The 21,470-nt window shown below is 40.7% G+C and overlaps 2 protein-coding genes across 3 annotated transcripts; one reads left to right on the top strand and one right to left on the bottom strand.

Moving 5' to 3' along the window:
• Positions 1-6,660: 6,660 nt before the first annotated feature.
• Positions 6,661-15,858, bottom strand: LOC116522953 (sulfotransferase 1C2-like). 2 transcript variants are annotated; one of them, XM_032238072.1, is made up of 8 exons: positions 15,828-15,858; positions 10,620-10,739; positions 10,366-10,494; positions 10,185-10,282; positions 9,604-9,730; positions 9,228-9,322; positions 8,191-8,371; positions 6,661-6,878 (listed from the first exon to the last, which is right to left on the bottom strand). In XM_032238072.1, exons 1-8 carry the CDS (start codon positions 15,856-15,858, stop codon positions 6,766-6,768), a joined length of 894 nt encoding a protein of 297 aa, XP_032093963.1. In that variant the 3' UTR covers positions 6,661-6,765. The 2 variants fall into 2 exon arrangements, with proteins under 2 accessions (XP_032093963.1, XP_032093964.1); XM_032238073.1 differs by lacking the exon at positions 15,828-15,858 and having other exon boundaries at positions 10,620-10,886.
• On the top strand, positions 9,420-20,058 carry LOC116522952 (sulfotransferase 1C2-like). Its single transcript, XM_032238071.1, has 9 exons — positions 9,420-9,563; positions 14,409-14,520; positions 14,627-14,801; positions 15,576-15,701; positions 15,784-15,881; positions 16,247-16,373; positions 18,256-18,350; positions 18,816-18,996; positions 19,844-20,058. The coding sequence occupies exons 3-9, from the start codon at positions 14,630-14,632 to the stop codon at positions 19,954-19,956; spliced, it is 912 nt and encodes a 303-aa protein (XP_032093962.1). The 5' UTR covers positions 9,420-9,563; positions 14,409-14,520; positions 14,627-14,629; the 3' UTR covers positions 19,957-20,058.
• Positions 20,059-21,470: the final 1,412 nt, after the last annotated feature.

Here is a 21,470-nt window from a genome sequence, read left to right on the forward strand (position 1 = left end):
TATCGAAAAGTGCTCGAATCTGGTCTGGCTCTTGTGGCTGGCACTTTCTAAAGGATGGTGAGTGCCAGTATTCTTCATCAATTTCTAGAGGTGGAGCAAGTTCTGCATGTCTGTTCTGGACCATCTTATTCATGAACTCTACTAAATTAGCTATCATTTCGGGCTTCTTTTTCATGATTTGTCTCAGATTGAGGAGGTGAGAGAGGGGCTGCTCATAGTTTTTTGGCAACTGTTGCCTTGGTATGCAAAGAGGTATTGGAGCCATCCAAATCTTGGTGGCCTACTGTAGGAATTCCTTGACCATGAACCTCAGAAATTCTTTGTTCTCTATTGACAAGGCCAAGCCATTGTCTTCTTTGCTGGTCTGGAACACTGTTGCTCCTAAAACTGGTTTGGGTGTCGAGGTCGTGAAGTGTTCTTGGCATGGTTTCAAGTGGGATGTTCTTCCATTACTGAGAGTGGAAGTTGTGAAGACGTTTGTCTGGGTTGGGACCTGAGGTTGATCGACATACACCATCCCAAAGATGCCCCTTCCAAGTTCTGTCTCGAGGGCGGATGGGGAGTCCTTTGAACCTTTGACCACTTGTTGAGGGGTGAAAGCGTTAGAGGAGTCTGTTCCTGGCAAGAGCAGGATTTCGGCTTTGGGGTCTAGAACAGGAGAGTGATTACTCATGTGCTTCAGGTGAGGTGGGATGCTTGCTACCTCTGGTGTCGCAATCTGACTGCGATCATCTGGTGGGTTGTCCCATTCTAGTAATGGTGGCAGTGGGAGCTGTGCACTGCCACCTAATGCTTCTCTGCAGAATCCATTGACTTCCTTCCCCACCATGCACTGGGACCCGGTGCATGTTGATGGCATGATGTGCATTTCTTCATTTTGGACATTGATGAGACTGTCGAGTATTGAGTCTCATGATCCAGATCGAGATTTTCCACCTTGTTCCTGTTGTGGTGGGCTTGGGTCATCCATGCAGGCCTTAGCATGCTTGTGCTGGTTATCTTTTTCCAGCTTCCTAGGACTGAAGTTGAGGGAGGAACAGTTAGCCTTCATCTGTAGAACTTTGGCCCATATTAGTCTTTCTTTCGCTTCCCGCTTGCGCTGAAGGTATTCCAGTTGAGCCTGAGCTTTGGCTTCTGCAGCTGCCAACTCTTCCTTCAGTAACTGCTCTTCTCTTGCTGTCTCTAGATCTATCTCTGCCATCCCAGCTTCTATTAGTGCCTCTCCAGCTGTAGATATCCGTGACCTGTGGCTGTAACGGGAAGATTGCTGTGAGACGCTGCTACCTGCCTTTGATCGGAAAGATGAGGCCTTTCTGGAGGCGTGGGAGGAAGCTGCGTGTGACTGTTGAGATGTCGTGTGTGAATGATGAGACTTCACTGATGCGGTCTTTTCTCCCTGTGTAACTTTTGGGCTAGATGAGGATGTCCTCTTAGAAGCGTGAGAGGGGGCTGCATGTGACCCCTGAGATGGTGCTCGCGAACGATGAGACACTTCAGATCTGGCATTTGTTTCTGATGTGTCCTTGGGGTAGGATAAGGACACTTTCCTGGAAGCATGAGAGTGAGCTACATATGACTGTCGAGATGCTTTAGACTCAGACTTCTCATCTGGGGCTGTCTCCCTCTTCAGATTGGATTGTATAAGGTCTTTGCTGCGTCGGATCTGCTTTTTATGCTCTTTGTTTAACATATGAATGTGCAGCATTTCCTTCTGGAGTGCTTCATCATCATTTAGTTGTAATTGGATATCAGTGAGGCGGTTTCCATAAAATCTCCATAGCTTGTAGATGTCGTCCATATATTTATATAAAGAACGGAGGCGTTTTGGGGGTAAATCGTCTTCGAGTTTGTCGCAAAGATGCTGCAACTGCTTCCAGCCACTTTCCTGCCTTCGATAAACTCTGTCCCATTCCTCCAAGAGGTCTGACGGCGTAATCTGCGTAATGTCCTCTCTTAGGTCATAGTCTATTTGATGTATTTCTGCCTTTTCTGATACTTGGACATTTGATTCTGAGTTTTGGATGACCAATTCTGAGTCTATGGTGGGTTCAGCCATGTCTGACCTCCTGCCATGGTTAGAAAGGTTCTATAACTAGGATTAATTCAGAAAATGTCTAGAATGCGTTGTCGATTTTTGAGTCCAACTCCCTTCTTTGGCCACTAGGTTGCGTTGCAAGACTTGAAGATGTAGCCGCAGTTCACTTGTCAGCCACTAGGGTGCGTTGCAGGACTTGAAGAGGTAGCTGCAGTTCACTTGTCAGCCACTAGGGTGCGTTGAGAAGCTTTGGAGATGCAGGCGCAGTTCACCTGCCAGCCACTAGAGTGCGTTGAGAAGTTTGGAGATGCAGGCGCAGTTCACCTGCCAGCCACTAGAGTGCGTTGAGAAGCTTTGGAGATGCAGGCACAGTTCACCTGCCAGCCACTAGAGTGCGTTGAGAAGCTTTGGAGATGCAGGCGCAGTTCACCTGCCAGCCACTAGAGTGCGTTGAGAAGTTTTGGAGATTCAGGCCCAGTTCACCTGCCAGCCACTAGAGTGCGTTGAGAAGTTTTGGAGATGCAGGCGCAGTTCACCTGCCAGCCACTAGAGTGCGTTGAGAATGCAGGCGCAGTTCACCTGCCAGCCACTAGAGTGTGTTGAGAAGTTTTGGAGATGCAGGTGCAGTTCACCTGCCAGCCACTAGAGTGCGTTGAGAAGTTTGGAGATGCAGGCGCAGTTCACCTGCCAGCCACTAGAGTGCGTTGAGAAGCTTGGAGATGTAGGCGCAGTTCACCTACCAGCCACTAGAGTGCGTTGAGAAGCTTTGGAGATGCAGGCGCAGTTCACCTGCCAGCCTCTCGCGTTGTTAGTGTTGGCTTAAGGTACTGTACTGCAGTTCTAGAGTAGCCACTAAATGGCGTTTGTTGTGTCTATTGTTTGGATTGATGGCAATGGTGTTTCCTATTGAGGTTTTTGCTCAGCTGCCTCTCTCTCTCCAATGTTGGGATTCCTAAGGGAGAGCACCCGAACTCGGAACCCCACTTGGACCTGGCTGGCTTGATACCTCCTAAGGGCTTGCACCTTTTCCCACTTCACAAACAATAACAAATCAGCAAGAACATAACATGCACTCTCTTTTAATTCATTCAGCTGGTCTGCCTCTGCCTTACGTCTCTTTTGGCTTTCTGCAGGCTGGGCCGCTAGCTTCTTCCTTACTCAAATTTCGTTTGCATGGAGATTTTTCCATGAGGCATTCACTACACAAAGAACTTCTTTTTGTTAGTTTTGGGAATGAAAGGGGGGGTTGCTTTATCATGCAAATCCTGATTTCCTTTTAACACACTTTCTCAATCGCAACAAAGTCCTTCACCTCAGAAGAGATAATCTGCCTTTTTTGCTGAAACGGGATGTTTCTCTTTGCTCCAAAAAAGGGCGGGAAAATCCTGGCAGCTTTTTTCAGTTTAAATGCAAACGGAGTTTAGGATTCCACCTCAACGTCTTATTTACTCAGGAGCTTCTGAATGGGGGCAAATCATTCATCAAAATTTTTTTTTACTTGAGGGGAATAACTTCAAAGCCTTTTCACTCTGAGGAGGTTGAAGGATTTCTACTGTCTTTTACTTCAGAGCTCAGAGAGGAAGACAAAGGAGGTTAAAGGAGTTTTAATGTCTTTTTACTGTTCTGCCCCGGGCAATGAGGTTCTGCTTGGGCAGCCAGTTAACTCCACGCTTGGGAATATCTTTCAGATCACGTTTATTATCAGGAATCCTTAATAGCAAAACTTACAGTTCAGTGTTAAGATTCTTCTGACTTTCCCTGATCTATCCCATCACGTAGTGTAAAAAGACATTAATTCCTCTAACCCATGCCGCTGGTGCAAAGCTGCTTCTGATAGTGCTGATGGCGATTCAGTGAGTGCGCAGTAATAAAACAATTTCCCGGGCAAAATACCCCACTGCCCAATCTGGGAGCACAGATGTGGTCACATGTTATGGGATTACATTTCCCATAAGGTAGTTACCTTTCCCATGAGATAGTTGCTTAAAGGAGACAGCTTCTAATTCTTAAATTAGCTATATACTGTTGGGACAGCACACAGCTGTAAATATATTACTCTATTACTAAACTATGGACATGTAGAACCTGGCCTTTAGAGGGTTTTTTTTTCAAAAAAGAGACTGATTTCAATACTATGACATCTCTTTTGATGCTCACAGTAGAAACTATCCTAAATTTAAACCTCAATTTCACTATAAATAGTGAATGCCATTATGATATCAGAAGGCAGGGCCTTTTGCTTTGTTTTTTACAAATACTATAAATCTACCTAAGATTAAGATTCTTGAGTAGCTTGCAATTCTGCTTGGGTAGTTTGCAATTCTGCTATGGTCGAGGATAGTACGACAAATGGAGTTAAAATATAATTCTTTCTTTCTCTCTTTCTCATACTGCCCTTCTTGTCCACCCTTTCCATGTCTGTCTGTCTGTCTGTCTGTCTGTCTGTCTGTCTGTCTGTCTGTCTATATCTATCTATCTATCTATCTATCTATCTATCTATCTATCTATCTATCTATCTATCTATCTATCTATCTATATATCTATATATCTATATATCTATATATCTATATATCATCTATCTATCAGCCAAATACCACTCAGTCATCACAAAATGTCCACAACTGTAAAGCCTACAAACTTGTAATTCAGCATGTTTGTTCCTTTTGGCTTTTAGGTGCTTGCTAAGAAAGGATTTTTCAAAATGACCATCAGATCATCAGTGTTTCTTATACAGCATTATATAAACACACATCGATGCTAAGGAGTTAGACATTCTACTCCCCTCCCCACCTGAAAGGAACTCTGTGTTCCAACTTCCAGTTGTTTTATGTGGGCATGGCCAGTAGGTGACTCATCTAATTGTGGGCTGGGAGTTTAGACATTCTACTCCTCCTCCCATCCTGAAAAGTACTCTGTTCCAACTGCCAGTTACCTTATATTAACATGCTCTGATGCTAAGGAGTTACACATTCTGCATTAATTTTCAAGCTTTAAGTGTCAATGTATCCAGCCTGGTTGTAACTACTCATTTACGCAGGGTGGGGTGGGATGTTAATTCTGTGTTGGTCCCAAGAATAAAGAAATGAGCTGAAAGTCTGTACATTTAGTATAGTAATAAAAAACCAGGAAATTATTATAAAGTTACTGTTACATTTTTTAAAAATAAGTGCAGCATCCACTTATTTTTTCCAGAACAACTGATCCATTGGTAGTGACAGGAATTGACCAACAGACTTGTCGCCGAAGCCGGACATTGTGGACTGAGAAAGAGTGACTGTCTCAAAATCAGCCATCTGACTTTCATGCCTAAAATGGGACTAGAGCTCACAACTCCTGGTTTCTAGCCTGGAGCATTAACCACTTTCCTTAAGATGTTAATATGGATATTGTTATTGTGATATAATTTATAGCTGCCAGTTCTGAACCCCATGATGATTTGGTTTTCTTCTCTGAACTTGAACCAAACACAAGTTTACTCCAAGCATTTAGCAGACAATTGGGGACTCTCTACATTATGCTCTCCAGGACTAAAAATAAAGATCATCCCACAAAAGATAGATATTTATCTTATTTTATTCTGTTGTTCATAAACCTTCATTTTAAACTGGTCTAGATCCATTCTGCATGATGTGAGCTACGTTTTAAGGATTAAGTTTGAGAAGAAGGGAAGGAAGAAAAGGCTGATTAATTTACTTAATCAGTGGGGATAACAATCGTAAATAACACTCTGTTGCCTTCTTATTTTATTTTGCTATTCATAAGCCTTGATGTTGATGGACTAGATCTATTGTCCATAGGTAATGTGATCAATATTTTAAGGATTAAGTTAGAAACAAAGGGAAGGAAGGAATGGTTGATTTATTTGCTTAATGTTATCACCAGTGCAAATAACATTTGCCTTCTTTCTCAATAACTCTTCTTTAGCCAGGGATTGCTGCTGTCAGATACTGGAGTGTGCAGGCAACTTGCCCAAAGTAATCTGCAACATTGTCTGACAGCTTCCTTTGCTTGCTTGCAGAAGGCCTGCAGGGAAGCTCCCAAATGGCAATCACATGACTGTGGAACATTGCAACTGTCATAGGTTCAAATCAGTCAGACTGGGATCACATGATCGCAAGATTGGTGGGACAGCCGCAACTTGGAGGATTGTCATAAGTACCACTCTTTCAGCACTGTAGTATCTTTGAAAAGTTGCAGAACAAGTGGTTGTTAAATGAGGACTACCTGTCTACTTAGCATAGCCAAGAGGGAGAAGTTTGGATTGGCAAGATTTTTGAATATTGGCCACTTGCTGCAAATTTTCTCCAAAAACAGATGTGATCAGAGCAAGGAGAGCAGGCTATGCTGTGTTTGGCTATAATTTAGATTTTTGATCATCTTAGTTCTCTTTTTATTCTTTTTTCTTGCACAATCTACAAGCTGAATTCCTGTAAGGATAAAATGTACCCTCACCACAAATTATGTCTGCCTCTCTCTTTGGGAAAAGACATAATGCAAAGGTTATTCAAATAAAATGTACTCATTTTTTATCTCCCCATCACAGAGAGTGATTAGGAGGCTAACTCTTTACGTTTCTCTCAGGAATTTTTTCCCAAGGGAAAGGCTTATAAAATAGCAAGCCCATCCATCGCAAAATGGCTTCCTTGCATGTAAATTTGTGATTATTTCTTTTAAATCAAGTAGAAATCAGTCCCAGAAAAAGTTTTGCTTGAAGGCATAGTGAAGTCTGTTTATAGCTCTGTGCGGAATTCCAAGCCACTGTCACCTAGTTTTTGGGTGCAGATTTCATCTAGTTGTTGGCTTTGAGCCTCTGTGAAGTGTTCCTTCCAGTCCCCAACGGTGCCTAGAGATGAGAAAAATACTTAGAGAAAGACAAAAAACATTCTCAACAACTTGGATTTCCAGATTTCTTTCTTCAAACTCAGTGCTTCTCAATCTTTGCCTTGTTAAGATGTGCGGATTCTGAGGATTGAAGTCAACACATCCTCACATTGGCCCCAGCTGAGAAATGCTGTTCTGACCCAGTTTTCAGAACTCTTTCTCAGAGCTGTTTGATTGCTAAGAAGCCTTTCCACCGGGGTGAAATCCTCCCGGTTCGGCCCGGTTCAGTCGAACTGGTAGGGACAATTGTCCTTGGTTCTGTGAACCAGTAGTAAAAAAAAGCTATGAGCTGCACAATTGTCAGAAGCTTCAGCTCTACCCTCCTTTTTAAATCACTTTTCCCTGCTTATTTGGCCGGAACTGGCAGGAAAAAATAATGTTGTAAAAAGTGGTGGTGGTGGAGCTTCTGACAGTCACACAGCTCATAGCTGATCCGCATGATCGTAGGAAGCTCCCCCTCCCCGTGCTGTTTAAAGCATTTTTTTTGCTCCTGGTTTGTGCGAATAGGTGAGGAAAATACTTTAAAAAGTGAAAAAAAGTTGGCCATGCCCACCCAGTCATATGACCCCCCACCACCAAGCCATACCCACAGAAACGGTGGGCAAAAAATTTAGATTTCACCACTGCTTTCCACATTGGATGTTGGAAACTTATCAATGAGTGATCCAACCTAGACATACGGAGAAATTTCCTGACAGTGAGAACAATTAATCAGTGAAATGGCTTATCTTCTGAAGTTGTGAGTGCTCCATCACTGGAGGTTTTTTAAAGAAGAACCTGGACAGCCATTTGTCTGATATGGTACAGGGTCTCCTGCTTAAGCAGGGTGTTGGACTAGAAGACCTCCGAGGTCCCCTCCAACTTCGTTATTCTATTACTGTCACCTTTGTTTCAGTTACTTTGGAAATTATTTTGGACAGCAATATAATATTTCCTTTTTATTTTTCTCACTGCTTAATACAATCCCAAATGCTCCCCTTCCCATCAGGTGTATCTAGAACCTGCGGCTCTGGAGGTGCATGTGGCTCTTTCATCCCTTTGCTGCGACTCCCTTTCATTGGTGGGCTCCACAATTGATAGAGTTAGGGTTAGATCTTTTGGTTAGGATGGGTAGAGGAAAAAGGACGCCGTGCTAGAAGGAGACTCTGTTGTGGGGGAACTGGACTTCCGGTTGACTCCAGAATTGAACAGGAGGCTTTTGGTTAGGACCTTTGTGGCTCTTTGAATGTTTAAGGTTGCTGACCCCTGAGCTAGAATTTTGTTATTCTCCTCACCTTTTCTCATAAAGGGTGACACTGTCTGGTCAAGGACCGAGGAAGGCATGTTGCTATAATTAGCCATTGGGTTCTCTTTCATGCTCTCAAATTTAGTGTGCTGCACAATCTGATCCAGGACTGGTGCTGAAAGCTCTATATTTAGGAACTCAGCTACTTTCTGGATTTCCTGAGCTGGATTCTGGGAAGGAAAAGAAAGATTAGAACGAGACATAACGTGAATTAGGTTGTGAGAATATAGAAAGTCTGATTGAGAAAAGATGTTTTTATGTGGTCTTCACCCTCCCCGTGTTTTGTTGTCATAATTAGGAGCTTCTGGTTAGTTTACTCATTTAGCTTTTCTCAAAGTAACTTGTTTTCTCACTGATCGATCAATAAGGTTTTCAGATTTTCTATTTATTGTGATAGACTACAACAGAGCAGTAGATATAGGAGAATGAGGAAAACAATTAATGAAAAGTAGATGCACCTTTCTCCTTCGAAATACAAATCTGCTTAGCAGTCTATATCTATCTTTTCAACTGCAAATGCATGGAATCCCAGGGTTCCGCAAGTAATTGCAATTGAAAAAGAAAAAATAAAAACAATTTTTTGAACTTTGCATTGCAAACAATGATATCACACACAGTGGGGTGAATTTTTATATACTGTACTTCAGATGCAAGTCTACTGTTTTATAGTTGGTCTGTACGTGTAATAATGTTGTGATTACTATATCTGTATTTGAACCAGACCATAATCTTTAAGTGATCCCCCCCCCCCCCAAATCTTACATGAAATTGTGCTATATTTTTATTCCCATTGCTTAGGGTTGTGGTTTTTAATAAGTTTACTATTCAATATTGTCAGGTTATGTTTCTGATTTAAATAGTGTAAATTAATTTCTTATCCCAATTGTGGTTTTAAATCAAGGACCATCTATAGAAAAAATGTGAACCTTGTTGGTGAACATTAGTAGTAAGAAGTTCTAAGGTTCTCTTTAATGGAAATTATCACTTAAGTATGTTTGTACATAGAAATATATGAGAGATGCTTACCTCTTTTATGTCTTCATAAAAGAGGTACAAAATTGAATGGTGGTTTTTAGCCTCCCACCAAACACGAACATGGTCAAACCATGAGCCATAACCAACTGCAAAGAGAAACTTGAATTAGAAATATAAAAGTTTAAATATTACCAAACTGTACATCTAAACTATAAATCTAAAAAAAAAAAATTAGCACCAGATTTTCCTGTATTTTTATCTTCTTTTTAGCAGATCTTGTTCAATCTTCACCATGTATGTTATTAACCAGAAAGTTCCACTTGTCTCCTGTATCATGAAACTTAATGAAAGAGCTATCGGGATCACCTGCCCCTCTAAAACATTCAGGTAAGAAGCATTGTTCTTTACATAAATAGCTTCTAATTACCTTTCCCAGCAATGAAATTCTCCAGAAAATCTTCCCACTTTCCTGGATCTGGAAGTATTTTATTCATGCGATGGAAATAGAAGAAGGAAACAGCACAGTCCTTGGCATTTCTGGCCACATAAATGATCTGTGAAAATAAAACATAGGGAACGTAAGTTGAAGGAAGTTCAACTTATGGGAACTATTTGTTGTGTCTGGGCCATGGGTGAAACCCCTTCCACATAGCAATCAAATCAAATTCTGCTTAATTTTTCAAGATTAATCAAAGTTGATTAGGTGATGTAACCTCACCTAAATCTGATCCAATGGAAAGCAAAATGTAGTGTAAAAATTTCAGACTTTTCCTTCTTGACTGCTGAAACTTTTCTTTCTTGATTGCTGCTGTGACTTTTATGTATTTTTTTATTTCATTAACTGTATTTAATTCACTTATATCAAATAATTAATTTAGAAATTAGGCCCACTGTGTATTGCTGTAGGTTGGGAAAGCATTATGTAATGAAACTCTACAGTAAACATTTGATATACTGAGTAAAGAATTCCAGATCTTTGAATAACACCCCCCCCCCCAAAAGTCTAACCTTGCAATTTTGTTCCCAGAAGGAAGTTGGCAGGAGTTGAACTGGGAGATGAGATTTGAGGGTTCGCGGGGATGGCATTGCCATTGCCAGTTCAAAGCCTGCAAGATCAGAGGAGACAGTCACACATTGCAGAGTACAGTGTTTAATTCTACTTTTTTCCCTCTGTGGCTGAGAGACTCACCTGAAGGCATGGGCTTTGGAGGGAAAAGTTCTATGTAGGGGCTCCGCTCGTAAATGGGTGCCCGGGCACATTTCTGTGCATCTCCTCTATGCTGGACCATGTCCACAATTTCCTGTATCCACGTGGTCCCTAGTAGGAAGGAAGGAGAAAAGCTATACGGAACAGAGAATTCATCCAGCTGCCATGGCTATCCACATTTCCTGGTTCTCCTTCTCCCACAGCTCTGCCAATCATTCACATGAACTCCTCTTTACCTGCTTTGGGATAAGTGCAGAGAAGAAGGTCATCAGGCCGAGCTTGAAAGCCACTTATTAGATTCCAATTTTCTAATGTTTCTCTGAGCATTGGAATTCCTTCAATTTCCACCAGTTTGGGGCGTTTGATAGCATCCAAACTTTCCATCTCTGATTTGAAGTCCACCCACAATACAGCAGAAACGTTTTTACTGTACTTCTTGGCTACCTCTGCCAGGGCTCTGCTTCCTGTGCCACTGTTGCCACGATGTACAGTGTCAAATTCAGTTCCTTTTTCATCCCTGCTATGGACTTTTCAGGTTTCCTACTGCTCCTCCCTCTTAACAGCTGCCAAAACTGGCATTCAACTTCAATAGATATGGGTGGAGCATGTCCGTTGTGGCAGAATTGAAAATACTTGTATGTTTCAGGTAAATATGTGTAAATTGGGCATCCAGCTTCTATCTGTTTTTCAACTCAATGGATTACATATAAAATGATTTTGTGCAAAAGTTGCTGATCAAGACTTCTGGTTTCCTCACCAAATGTGTTAACTATGCAAAGCAAAAGTAAGGCATCCAGAAGACCCGAGTGAAAAGTTATGGTACAAACTGTATTTAATCTAAACATACGAATGTAAGCAGTGCTCTGTTGGATCAGACCCCTGGCAACTCTAGCCCAGCAGTCGGTTTTCACAGTGGCAAACCAATTGCACACGGGATCCCATGAGTCTCCCAATAGATGGCCTTTAGACAAAGCTTATAACTATTGGTCTCCCATCGGTATGAAATATATGGTATATAAAATTAAATTTAATGTTGGTTCTTTTTTCGTCAACAATTTTATTTTATTCAAAAGGTTAAAATACACAATCCAAAAGAAAAAGATTAAAGACAAAGCAAAACTAAACTTTGAAAAAAATTGAATTAAAAAAAGGACAAAAATACAAATTATCCTTCCCAGTTAAATGCTGTTTAAATCCATTGCAAAATAATATCTCCCCCTCCGGCAAACAGGTTCAAAATTTATGAGTACATCTATTTGCAACACAATTGATCTGTCATACATTACATATTTGAAAAGAAAATAGTTTACAGGTTAAGCAACAAAGAAGTTAAAGTTCAATGCACTCTGTTAACAGTCTGTAATTGTCATTTATGTATAGAAAGTCCACAGGGTTTTTTTATTTACCACAAGTCGACCAAATCATTATCTTTGAGTCCAAGGTCAAATATCTTTGTTTGGTTCTTCATAATAAAACTTTATCTTGGATTTTTAATTGGGAAAAAAATAATTTTGGTTCTGATCTCTTTCCATTATTTTTTGAAGTATGATAATAGATATGCATTTTTGAGGCCAAATATGATTCTAGGGCCTAGAAATAATCTAACATTGACTTTAATTTATCTCTTGCAGATCCCGCCAACCTTATCTATTTTTCAAACATTTATCCTAGTAATTAAGTCCCAGGAAGTTTTTGTGAGATTGTTAAGGTTAATTGAGTCAACCCTGATTCGTGGTGACTGAAGGAATAAATCCATGCTGGATTTTTTTTTAATATTTTGGGAGTAGCTTAATTGTATTTTTGTCCCAGGCCTGGGAGCAAATGACTGGTGTCAAATCCTCCAATTGGGTTGTATCTAAGGCAGAACTAGAACTCATGGGCTCATCTTTAATAACTACACAAAATTACTATCCTGCAAAATTCCCACCTGGTACAATAAAAGGAAGAGCCGCAGTGGCACAGTGGTTAGAGTGCAATACTGCAGGCTGCTTCTGCTGACTGTCAGCTGCCTGAAATTTGGCAGTTCAAATCTCATCAGGCTCAAGGTTGACACATTCTTCCATCCTTCCTAGGTGGGTAAAATGAGGACCCAGATTGTTAGAGGTAATATGCTGCCTCTGTAAATGACTTAGAGAGGGCTGTAAAAGCACTGTGAAGCAGTATATACCTATGTCTAAGTGCTATTGCTAGGAGAGCCAGTTTGGTGTAGCAGTTAAAGCACCAGGGTAGAAATTGGGAAACTGAGTTTTAGTTCCACAAGAAGCCAGTTGAATAGCCTTGGGCCAGTCACTTTCTCTCAGCCCTGGGAAGCAGACAATGACAAACTGCTTCTGAAAATCTGCAAGAACTTGTCCAGGCAGCCATCAGGAATTAACACTGACTCAAACACACATACACAAACAAACAAAAACAAAAATCCATACCCTAGCACTTAAAGGGGAAGTGTAAAGTACCCACATGTGCCCGCACCACATGGGCATATGAACTGTGGAGCACAAACAAAGAAACTAAATTAATGTGAATACACATGATGCTTGTTTGTTATTGCATAGGGTTAACTTATTAATGCTCTGAAATTTTTATCTTTAAATTAGCAAGGCAAGTACACTTGCAAATACGGTTTTTGGCTTTCTTGAAAAATAAGGAAAAAAGAATATTTCCTCATTCTGAACACTAATCCAATACACAAAACAATAGAAAAACACGAATGCTTATTTATCCTTCTATTTAGTAACTCAGACAAAGAGAGATATAAATTACCCCGTATTCTGAAAAATTATGCAATTGCACCTGTTAGAGATTTTGGAATGAATTGCTCCATAAAAATAATTTGTCAGCTGTGTGAACTTGAACATAAATCTGTAGTTATGCATATTGGATCTTATCTTTCGTTTGTTATATCCTGTAAATTCCTGGTAGAATGGCGTAAGAAAATAGATATGTACATTCCATAATTAAACCAGTGGCCATCAGATTCCAAATAATGTCTTTCATTTCTGTCTCACCATTACCTTGTCAAGTTACCTTGTTCCTCTTCCATAGCACTGCTATTTGTACTTGAAGTAAAAGCAAGTAAGAAAGTCAGTAGGTGAAAAGTGAAATTCTAATGAATGCCAACTTCTTCTTGGTACCATTGGAAGAAGATATTTCTTTATTGTGGTGTATGATGGTCTGTTTCAAATTCTCTCTGACTCAAATTTAAGATGCACTACATGACAGCGCAGGAAAAAAATCTCTATAAAAGAAGGTAAAATTCCTCGTTTCCAATCCAATAGTCTCCCTGGAACTAAGTTGAAAGAAAAAGACATGCTTGCTTAAATGTTAATCAAAGGATATGTTGCTAAATTATAGTTCCTCTACTTGTACAAAGTAAAATTAATTCAACTAGCTAGAACCTATTTCTGGAGACCCTTAATGAATGATACAGCATCTTTGAGTCCCCAACTCAGTTGTATCAGTTGAGTAGTGATTCAGATCTTGGTTTCACTTTTCCTGGATAAACTTGGGCAGAATTGGCATTGGATTTTCATTTTTAGATTGGAAGAGCTTATTTTGCATACATATCGTACAACTTCTGTCTATCCTAGATATTCTAGTTAAATGGGGAGCAAAGAATTCTACTTGCTTCAGTCACATTAACTACCATAGCTAATGGTACAGAACACTGTTGTATAGAACACTGTTTGCACCCAGGATAGATATGGAAGTTTTCCTAAATAATGCAAAAGATTTCAAACGCTAGGAAAAAGTATATTTAATTTATTTATTTACTATCACATATTTAGAGGTATCAGGATTTTTATTTTGAATAAGTATTTGATTAAACGGCAACAACATTTTAGCATCTCTGACATTCAGTACATCTGGAATCACTTCTTAACTGATATAGCAACTGACAATGGAGCTGCGGACTTAAAGGTTGAGAGGCCAAGTCGTTCATTTAACATAGGTGAAGGTCCAGGTTAAATGTGTAAATTTAGGATTAAGTTATATTAATAAGCAAAAATTCTTAATTACTCCATCAGTTGGGGTCTGCAGACCTGGAGGAAAGCCAAACACTGAGGCATATGAAAAGAAGAATTATTGTAGACCTGAAGAACAAGAACATTGGAGCACCAGAAAAAGCTTTACCCGTTGGTAAGATCAGACATTGAATGAAGCAGAGGAAAGGCACCAATGGGATGACTGGGATAAAATCAAGAAAGCACAATTTTCTGATGTTATCTTTTCTCTCCACAACCAGAATATGGAGCTACCTTCTAGCCTTGAAGATTTGGACCCCAAATTTGTCACACGTTGCTCACTGATAGAGATCGAAGGCATTTCTTTGCCCACCACAACTGCAAAACACTGGGGTCAGATAAAAAGCTTCCAGGCACGGCCAGATGATCTCCTCATCTGCTCTTACCCCAAAGCAGGTAAATGTCAAGGAGATAAATAGGAAGACCCTGACATCTAAGTGGGGGGAGGGTTTCCCTCCCCCAAAAAGGTACTGGAAGTAAAGGTCTACATGCTGTGCTGCTTAAGTGTTTTATTTAAACATTTAAAGAATTCATTAGTTAAAAGGACCTACAAAAATTGTAATTGGACCTTTTTTATTCTTGGGCTTACAAAACAACTGATACTAGAGCAAAAGAAAAGGCTTGAGGAAGGAAAAGGAGAAAAATTGTTTGATGACAATTGATTCAGTAGACCAGACTGATGGAAATATACTGTATGTACTCTGATGCAGTGTATTCTGCTTTTCCCTGCATCTATTTTCTCTCTGGGATGATGTGATATCTCTCCCTCTCTCTCTCTCCCCCTCCCATCCACCCTCCCTCTTTTCTTTCTTTCTTTCTTTCTTTCTTTCTTTCTTTCTTTCTTTCTTTCTTTCTTTCTTTCTTCTGCTATTGAATTTAATCTTAATCTACTTTTTCGCTTCTTAGGGTAAAAGTTGGTTCCTCAGAAGCTTTTTCTGTAGCAAGCCTAAACATCTAGATGGTGGAGAGACAATGGGAAAGAGTTCAGAGCAGTCAAGATGGCAGCCTTGACTAAAACCCCACCTCTTTTAAAACCTGAGAGGAATAGGGTTTCAATTCATGGTCTTGACAGGCATGTTGACTTTGTTGATCCACCTATGGATGCCCATAGGAGAGTAGATTCTCAAGGTTTTACACTTCCTTTGAACTCTTTACTCTTCTTCTTTCCAGGGAGCACCTGGTTGCAGGAAACTGTGGACATGATCCAAAATGCAGACAATCTGCAGAGATGTGCTCAAGCCCCCATCTACAAGCGGATGCCCTTTCTGGGTATGTTTCCAATCACCTTTCCTTCAGGTGAGCATCTGCGGCGAGAACAATGAGAATCTTTGTCAAAGCTTGCCTGAATGTTTTTCAGACTTGGACAATGTTGTTTCAGACTTGGACAATGCAGAAGCAAGGCCTTCTCCACGCTCACTCAAAAGTCATCTCCCGGTTCATCTTCTGGCTCCATCCTTTTGGGAACAAAAGTGCAAGGTCAGGACAATTGGGAGGGGGGTGTGTGGAATGGTAGGAAAGCAGCTTAATCTAAATCGAGATTCCGTGTCAGCACCTCCTTCTATTTCCTGGCTTGATGCGATGTTGGCATCAACTTTGGTATCTGTGACTTGGTCAAGAATTTATAAAATCTTGACCAAATCAATGTTCCTCCTTCAACTTTCAAAGTCTGTATCCGGTTAGGAGTTCTTCAACAATATTTGTGGATTGGCCTTTTCTTTCTTTTTCTTCTTTCTGGAACCAAACTCTATAGAGCACGGGCATTACCTCACTTTGGTGTGATAGGGAGGGGAACAGCCTGAAAATTGCTTTTGCATTCTCCCTTGTTTTCCCCTTTTCTTCAGGTAATCTATATTGCCAGGAACGTCAAGGACACTGTGGTTTCGTATTTCCATTTCCATCACATGAACAAAACCTTGCCACATCCAGGAAACTGGGAAGAGTTTCTGGATAAGTTCCTTGCTGGAAAAGGTGCGTAAAACCTGCCTGGAGAATTACAGCTAAATCCTTGATCTATATCAGTTAGTTTAAGTGACCATTCAAAGTCATGATGGCACTGAAAAAAATTACTTATCACCATTTTTCACACATTGCAACATCCCCTTGGTCCCCATTGCAGCATCAAAATTCAGATGCTTGACAACTGACTCACGTTTATGACAGTTGCAGAATCGAAGGGTCAAGTGATCACTGTTTGCGACCTTCTGACACCCAAAGTCAATGGGGAAGCCAGAATCACTTAACAACCATGGTACTTAACTTAGCAACTGCAGTGATTCACTTAACAACTGTGGCAAAAAAGGTTGTAAAAGGGGGCAAAACTCACTTAACAAATGTCTTGCCTAGCAACAGAAATGTTGGGCTGATGTTGGGTTATGGTCATAACTTGAGGATCGCCTGTATTTCCTCCAAACCATGCCACATTCCACAACTGAAAACCATGTTATAACCATGCAAAATAACCTGTTATCAGAATAATGAAATATCGAGAAAAAAAGGGTACAAATGTTGCTGATTTGGGGGCCATGACTGAAAAAGTTTGGAAGCTTAGAGACTCTTCAGACATGCAGATTGGGTGCTATCTTATAATTGGATATACTAGCTTGTAGTAATTCCCTTCATTTGCATGATAGTAGAGTTCCATGGTTAGGAGGCAAATTAGCACTCTAAGATTTGCAATGGTTCATCAAAGACAACAGGGGTCCCGGTGCAATTTGCTGACCTTCACGTTATGTGATATTGGAAGTGTTTGTTTATAAGGCATTTCAGTTCAGTTCAATTCAATTCAATCAGTATAGCGCTGGAAGAGACCTTGTGGGTCTTCTAGTCCAATCCCTTGCTCGTGACCAGGTGGCAGTGGCTTGCCAGCCATGTGACCGAGTGGGAGTGGCTTGCTGGCCATGTGACTAGGAGGGCCTAGGCAACTTGTAAAATGCGGTGAAACTCACTTAACAATGCTTTGCTTAGCAACCAAAATGTTGGCTCAGAAACTCTGGCATTTGAAGCAGGCAAGTCTTAAAGCTGTCAAGTTACAAGACCCTTGTACCCCTAACCCTTTAGAAAAAAAAATCCAGGGGTGTTCAAACTTGACAGCTTTAAGAGGTCTGGACTTCAACTCCCAGAATTCTTCCTTTTGCTCTTCATCTGGATGGTATGCGGACGGGCAGGGGGAGGCAGTTGGAACCGGTTCTAAACGGCACTGTAGATTTGTGGAACCTCTTTTGTAGAAGAGGTTAGAATTGGCAGGAACCCACCCATGTCCCCTAGTCTTCTTTTCTCCAGACCAGCCAAACTCAAATTCTGCAACCGTTCTTCATATGTTTTTGTCTCCAGGCCTTTAATTGTCTTATTTGCTCTTCTCTGCACTTTTTCCAAAGTCTCAACATCCTTTTCATAATGTGGTAAATGAGTCATATTCTACAGGTAGTCCTTGACTTATGACCACAAAAGAGCCCCAAATTTCTGTTGCTGAGACAGTTAAGTGAATGTTGCCCCATTTTATGAACTTTCTTGTCACAGTTGTTAAGTTAGTAAAATGGTTGTTAAGTGAATCTAACTTCCCCGTTGACTTTGCTTGTCAGAAGATTGCAAAAGGTGGTCATATGATCCCAGGACACTGCAACAGTCATAAGTATATGTCAGTTGCCAAGCATCTGAATTGTGATCATTGGGGATGCTGCAACAGTCCTAAATGTGAAAAACTCCCAGAAGTCACTTTTTTCAGAGCTGTTGCAACTTCGAACAGTCACTATGGGAACTGTTGTAAGTTGAGGACTATCTATATTTTATTTATTTCTCCTTGAGAAAAGAGGCTGAAGTACATTTTCCAGTGTTCTCTGATGTCTGTTTCTAGTTATCTGCGGCTCATGGTTTGACCATGTCTGTGGCTGGTGGGAGGCCAAGAAACGCCACCCGATTCTCTATCTCTTTTACGAAGACATGAAAGAGGTGAGAAGCTTCCCTTTCCATAACAAACTTGCCACAAAAATGTTTCAGGGAGGGAATTCAATGATACAGGCCTGTCTTTCTCAATTGGGTCCCGTGGAATTTTAAGGTTTTACAAGAGTTGATGAATAAAAAATAGACAAAACTTTGTTTCTTGAACTTTGCGCAATGCCAACGCTCATAAGAATTTGAGCGTCTATGCACCACAACTTAACTGCCAGCTTGTCACTTTGTTATTGTTGTAATTGGATGATAAATGTGAACTGTAGAGTGAAACTTTCGCTTTGTTTGTGTTATTTTTATGCTGCGTTTCTCTGAAAATGATTTCAAGAATTCTTCCTAGCTAAATGTTTGAGAAAGGCCGGCAAAGACTTTGGATTGAGATGTTCAAAAACACATGGCCAGTCTCCTGTCAGTAACCCTTATCACTTTTTTCCTTCCCGTTAACCATTTCAGCCCTTTCCGTAGGACCCAATTCGGGAAATGAGGAAAATAGCCCAGTTCCTGGGATTAGAGATTCAAGAACCAGTTCTGAATCAGATTTTGGAGCACACCCAGTTTGAGACCATGAAAAGAAACACAATGGCTAATTATAGTAACGTGTCTCCCTGTCTCATGGACCACAACGTGTCACCCTTCCTGAGAAAAGGTGAGGGTGGAAACTAGAGCGGGCAGATGGGGAGAGTGGGTTCTTCTAGTCCAACCCCCTGCTTAGGCAGGAAACTCTATACCGTTTCAGACAAATGGTTATCCAACATCTTCTTTAAAACTTCCAGTGTTGGAGCATTCACAAATTCTAGAGGCAAGTTGTTCCACTGATTAATTGTTCTGTCAGGAAATTTCTCCTTAGTTCTAAGTTGCTTCTTGTCCTTGATTAGTTTCCACCCATTGCTTCTTGTCCTACCCTCAGATACTTTGGAGAATAGCTTGTCTCCCTCTTCTTTGTGGCAACCTCTGAGATATTGGAACACTACTATCATGTTACCCCAAACCCTTCTTTTTATTGAACTAGACATGGTGTAAAAGTATACAGTGTGGGAAACACATTTGGAGGTTGGGGGGAAGAGATGCTGCCTAGGGAATGGTCAGATAAGAGCATAATCCGCAGCTGGACAGTAGGTAGGGCAAGGAGCTCAGCATGGACTCACCCTAATTTTCTCAAAAAAAGAGATGGCAGGAAATTATACTTTCAGACTTGCAAGATTCTGTCAGTGTAGCCTTAAATTAAGTAGAATAAACCTATCTGGTCTTGTTTCCTGTCTGTATACCTGTTAAGGCTCCCACCTGGGGAGGCTTGAGTCCCATGATGGGTGTCAAATTTTGGAAAGGTGATCCTTGCAGTGTTGAAATGCAACTGAGAGGTGTGGGAAAGCAAACAGGAGGAGAGGGTAGCTACTACAAAAGATGAGTTATCTAAATCCTGCTGGATTAGAATAGCAGAAAAGTAGCAGGGGAAACCTGGCAACTGAGTTTTGTTACTCCCGCTCTCTCTGCAGGTATTGTTGGTGACTGGAAGAAATGCTTCACAGTGTCTCAAAGTGAGCAGCTGGATGGCCTCTGTAGTCAGTTGCTGGAAGGCAGTGGCCTGACCTTCCGCACAGAGCTGTAAAAGCAGTTCTTCTCCACACAGCCTTCTCAATCAAGCCTGCTTAAATTATTAATCTTCCTTGCATTTAATAAAATAAGCCATGGATCCATAATCAAATGACAATCCAAGCTTTACTGTGCATTTCTTCAAAAAGCTGATTCTTGTTCAAAAGCATTTGTCATTGCCAATTAAATCTCCTTTTGCTGCGTGACCCAACAAATGCGTGCCGACAAAACCGCGCCGACGAAATCGCGCTGCGATGAAAAAAACAACATAGTGGGATGCGAAAACAATATTAGGGGTTAGGGTTAGGGTTATAATGTTGTTTTCACGTTGCAGAACGTTGTTTGTTTTGGCATGGCGCGGTTTCATCAGCGCGGTTTTGTCGGCACGCATTTGTCGGTGAACCCTTTTGCTGAAATTCTCTTATTGAGTTGCTTGCTCTCTCTGTCTCATTTTCTATACTGTATATGTATATGATGGAAAAAGGAGGGTTGCCCGCTTTTTAATTTAAAGATTTCTCTCTAATTTGTACTTAAATTTTCTTTCCTATTGCTTAAAAAATTACTAGTAGGAAAAACATTTTAAAAGGAAAGTGGAAGGAGAAAAGAGGAAGGCAGAAATAGCCCTTTCCTGATATTCCAATCCCTTAAAGGTAAAGATAATGGTTCTCCCACAAATATGTGCTAGTTGTTCTCGACTCTAGGGGGCAATGCTCATCTCTGTTTCTAAGCCAAAGACCTACCACTGTCCAAAGACGTCTCCGTGGTCATGTGGCCAGCATGACTAAACGACGAAGGTGCATGGAACACTGGTACCTTCCCACCAAAGGTGGTTCCTATTTTTCTACTTGCATTTTTTTATGTGCTTTCGAACTGCTCGGTTGGCAGATGCTGGGACAAGTAATGGGAGCTCATTCTGTTACGTGGCACTAGGGATTCAACCCGCTGAACTGCCAACCTTTCTGATCAACAAGCTCAGTGTCTTAGCCACTGAGCCATCATGTCCCTTAGTTGAGAGCAAATATGGCTCTATTTCATATATTTTATGTTTATTTTATTTACCATTTTTTTAAACATTTATTTTTTATTTTTTGAACAAACACAAACAGACAAACCAAAAACATAAAAGCATCTTTCATTACAAATTATAGAAAGTGTGTCATTTGGTTACAAAATTTCTATGCATCCCTTCCATAGTCATCACTTACCATTCATATCAAATCACCTATTTTAAAATCAAATATATTTATATATACAGGGCGGGGCATAACCTTTTCCTAGGGGGTCACAGCAACACTTGTAATAACAACACAAATAATTCATACACCATTCGAAAGCCCATCAAAAACTGAGTTTATTGACACGATTTAATAGTCAGTATGACCACCATTAGCCCTTCGAACAGCATTCAAACGAGGTGGATAAGAACACAACAAATCTTCAAACAGTTCCGTTCGATTTTCCAGATTTTTCAACACAGTTTCCAAATTCATTCTCAAAGTTTCAACCGAATATCGATTTTGACCTTGCTCC

The sequence above is a fragment of the Thamnophis elegans genome, chromosome Z, assembly GCF_009769535.1.
Source record: "Thamnophis elegans isolate rThaEle1 chromosome Z, rThaEle1.pri, whole genome shotgun sequence".
NCBI classification, from domain to species: Eukaryota; Metazoa; Chordata; class Lepidosauria; order Squamata; family Colubridae; genus Thamnophis; species Thamnophis elegans.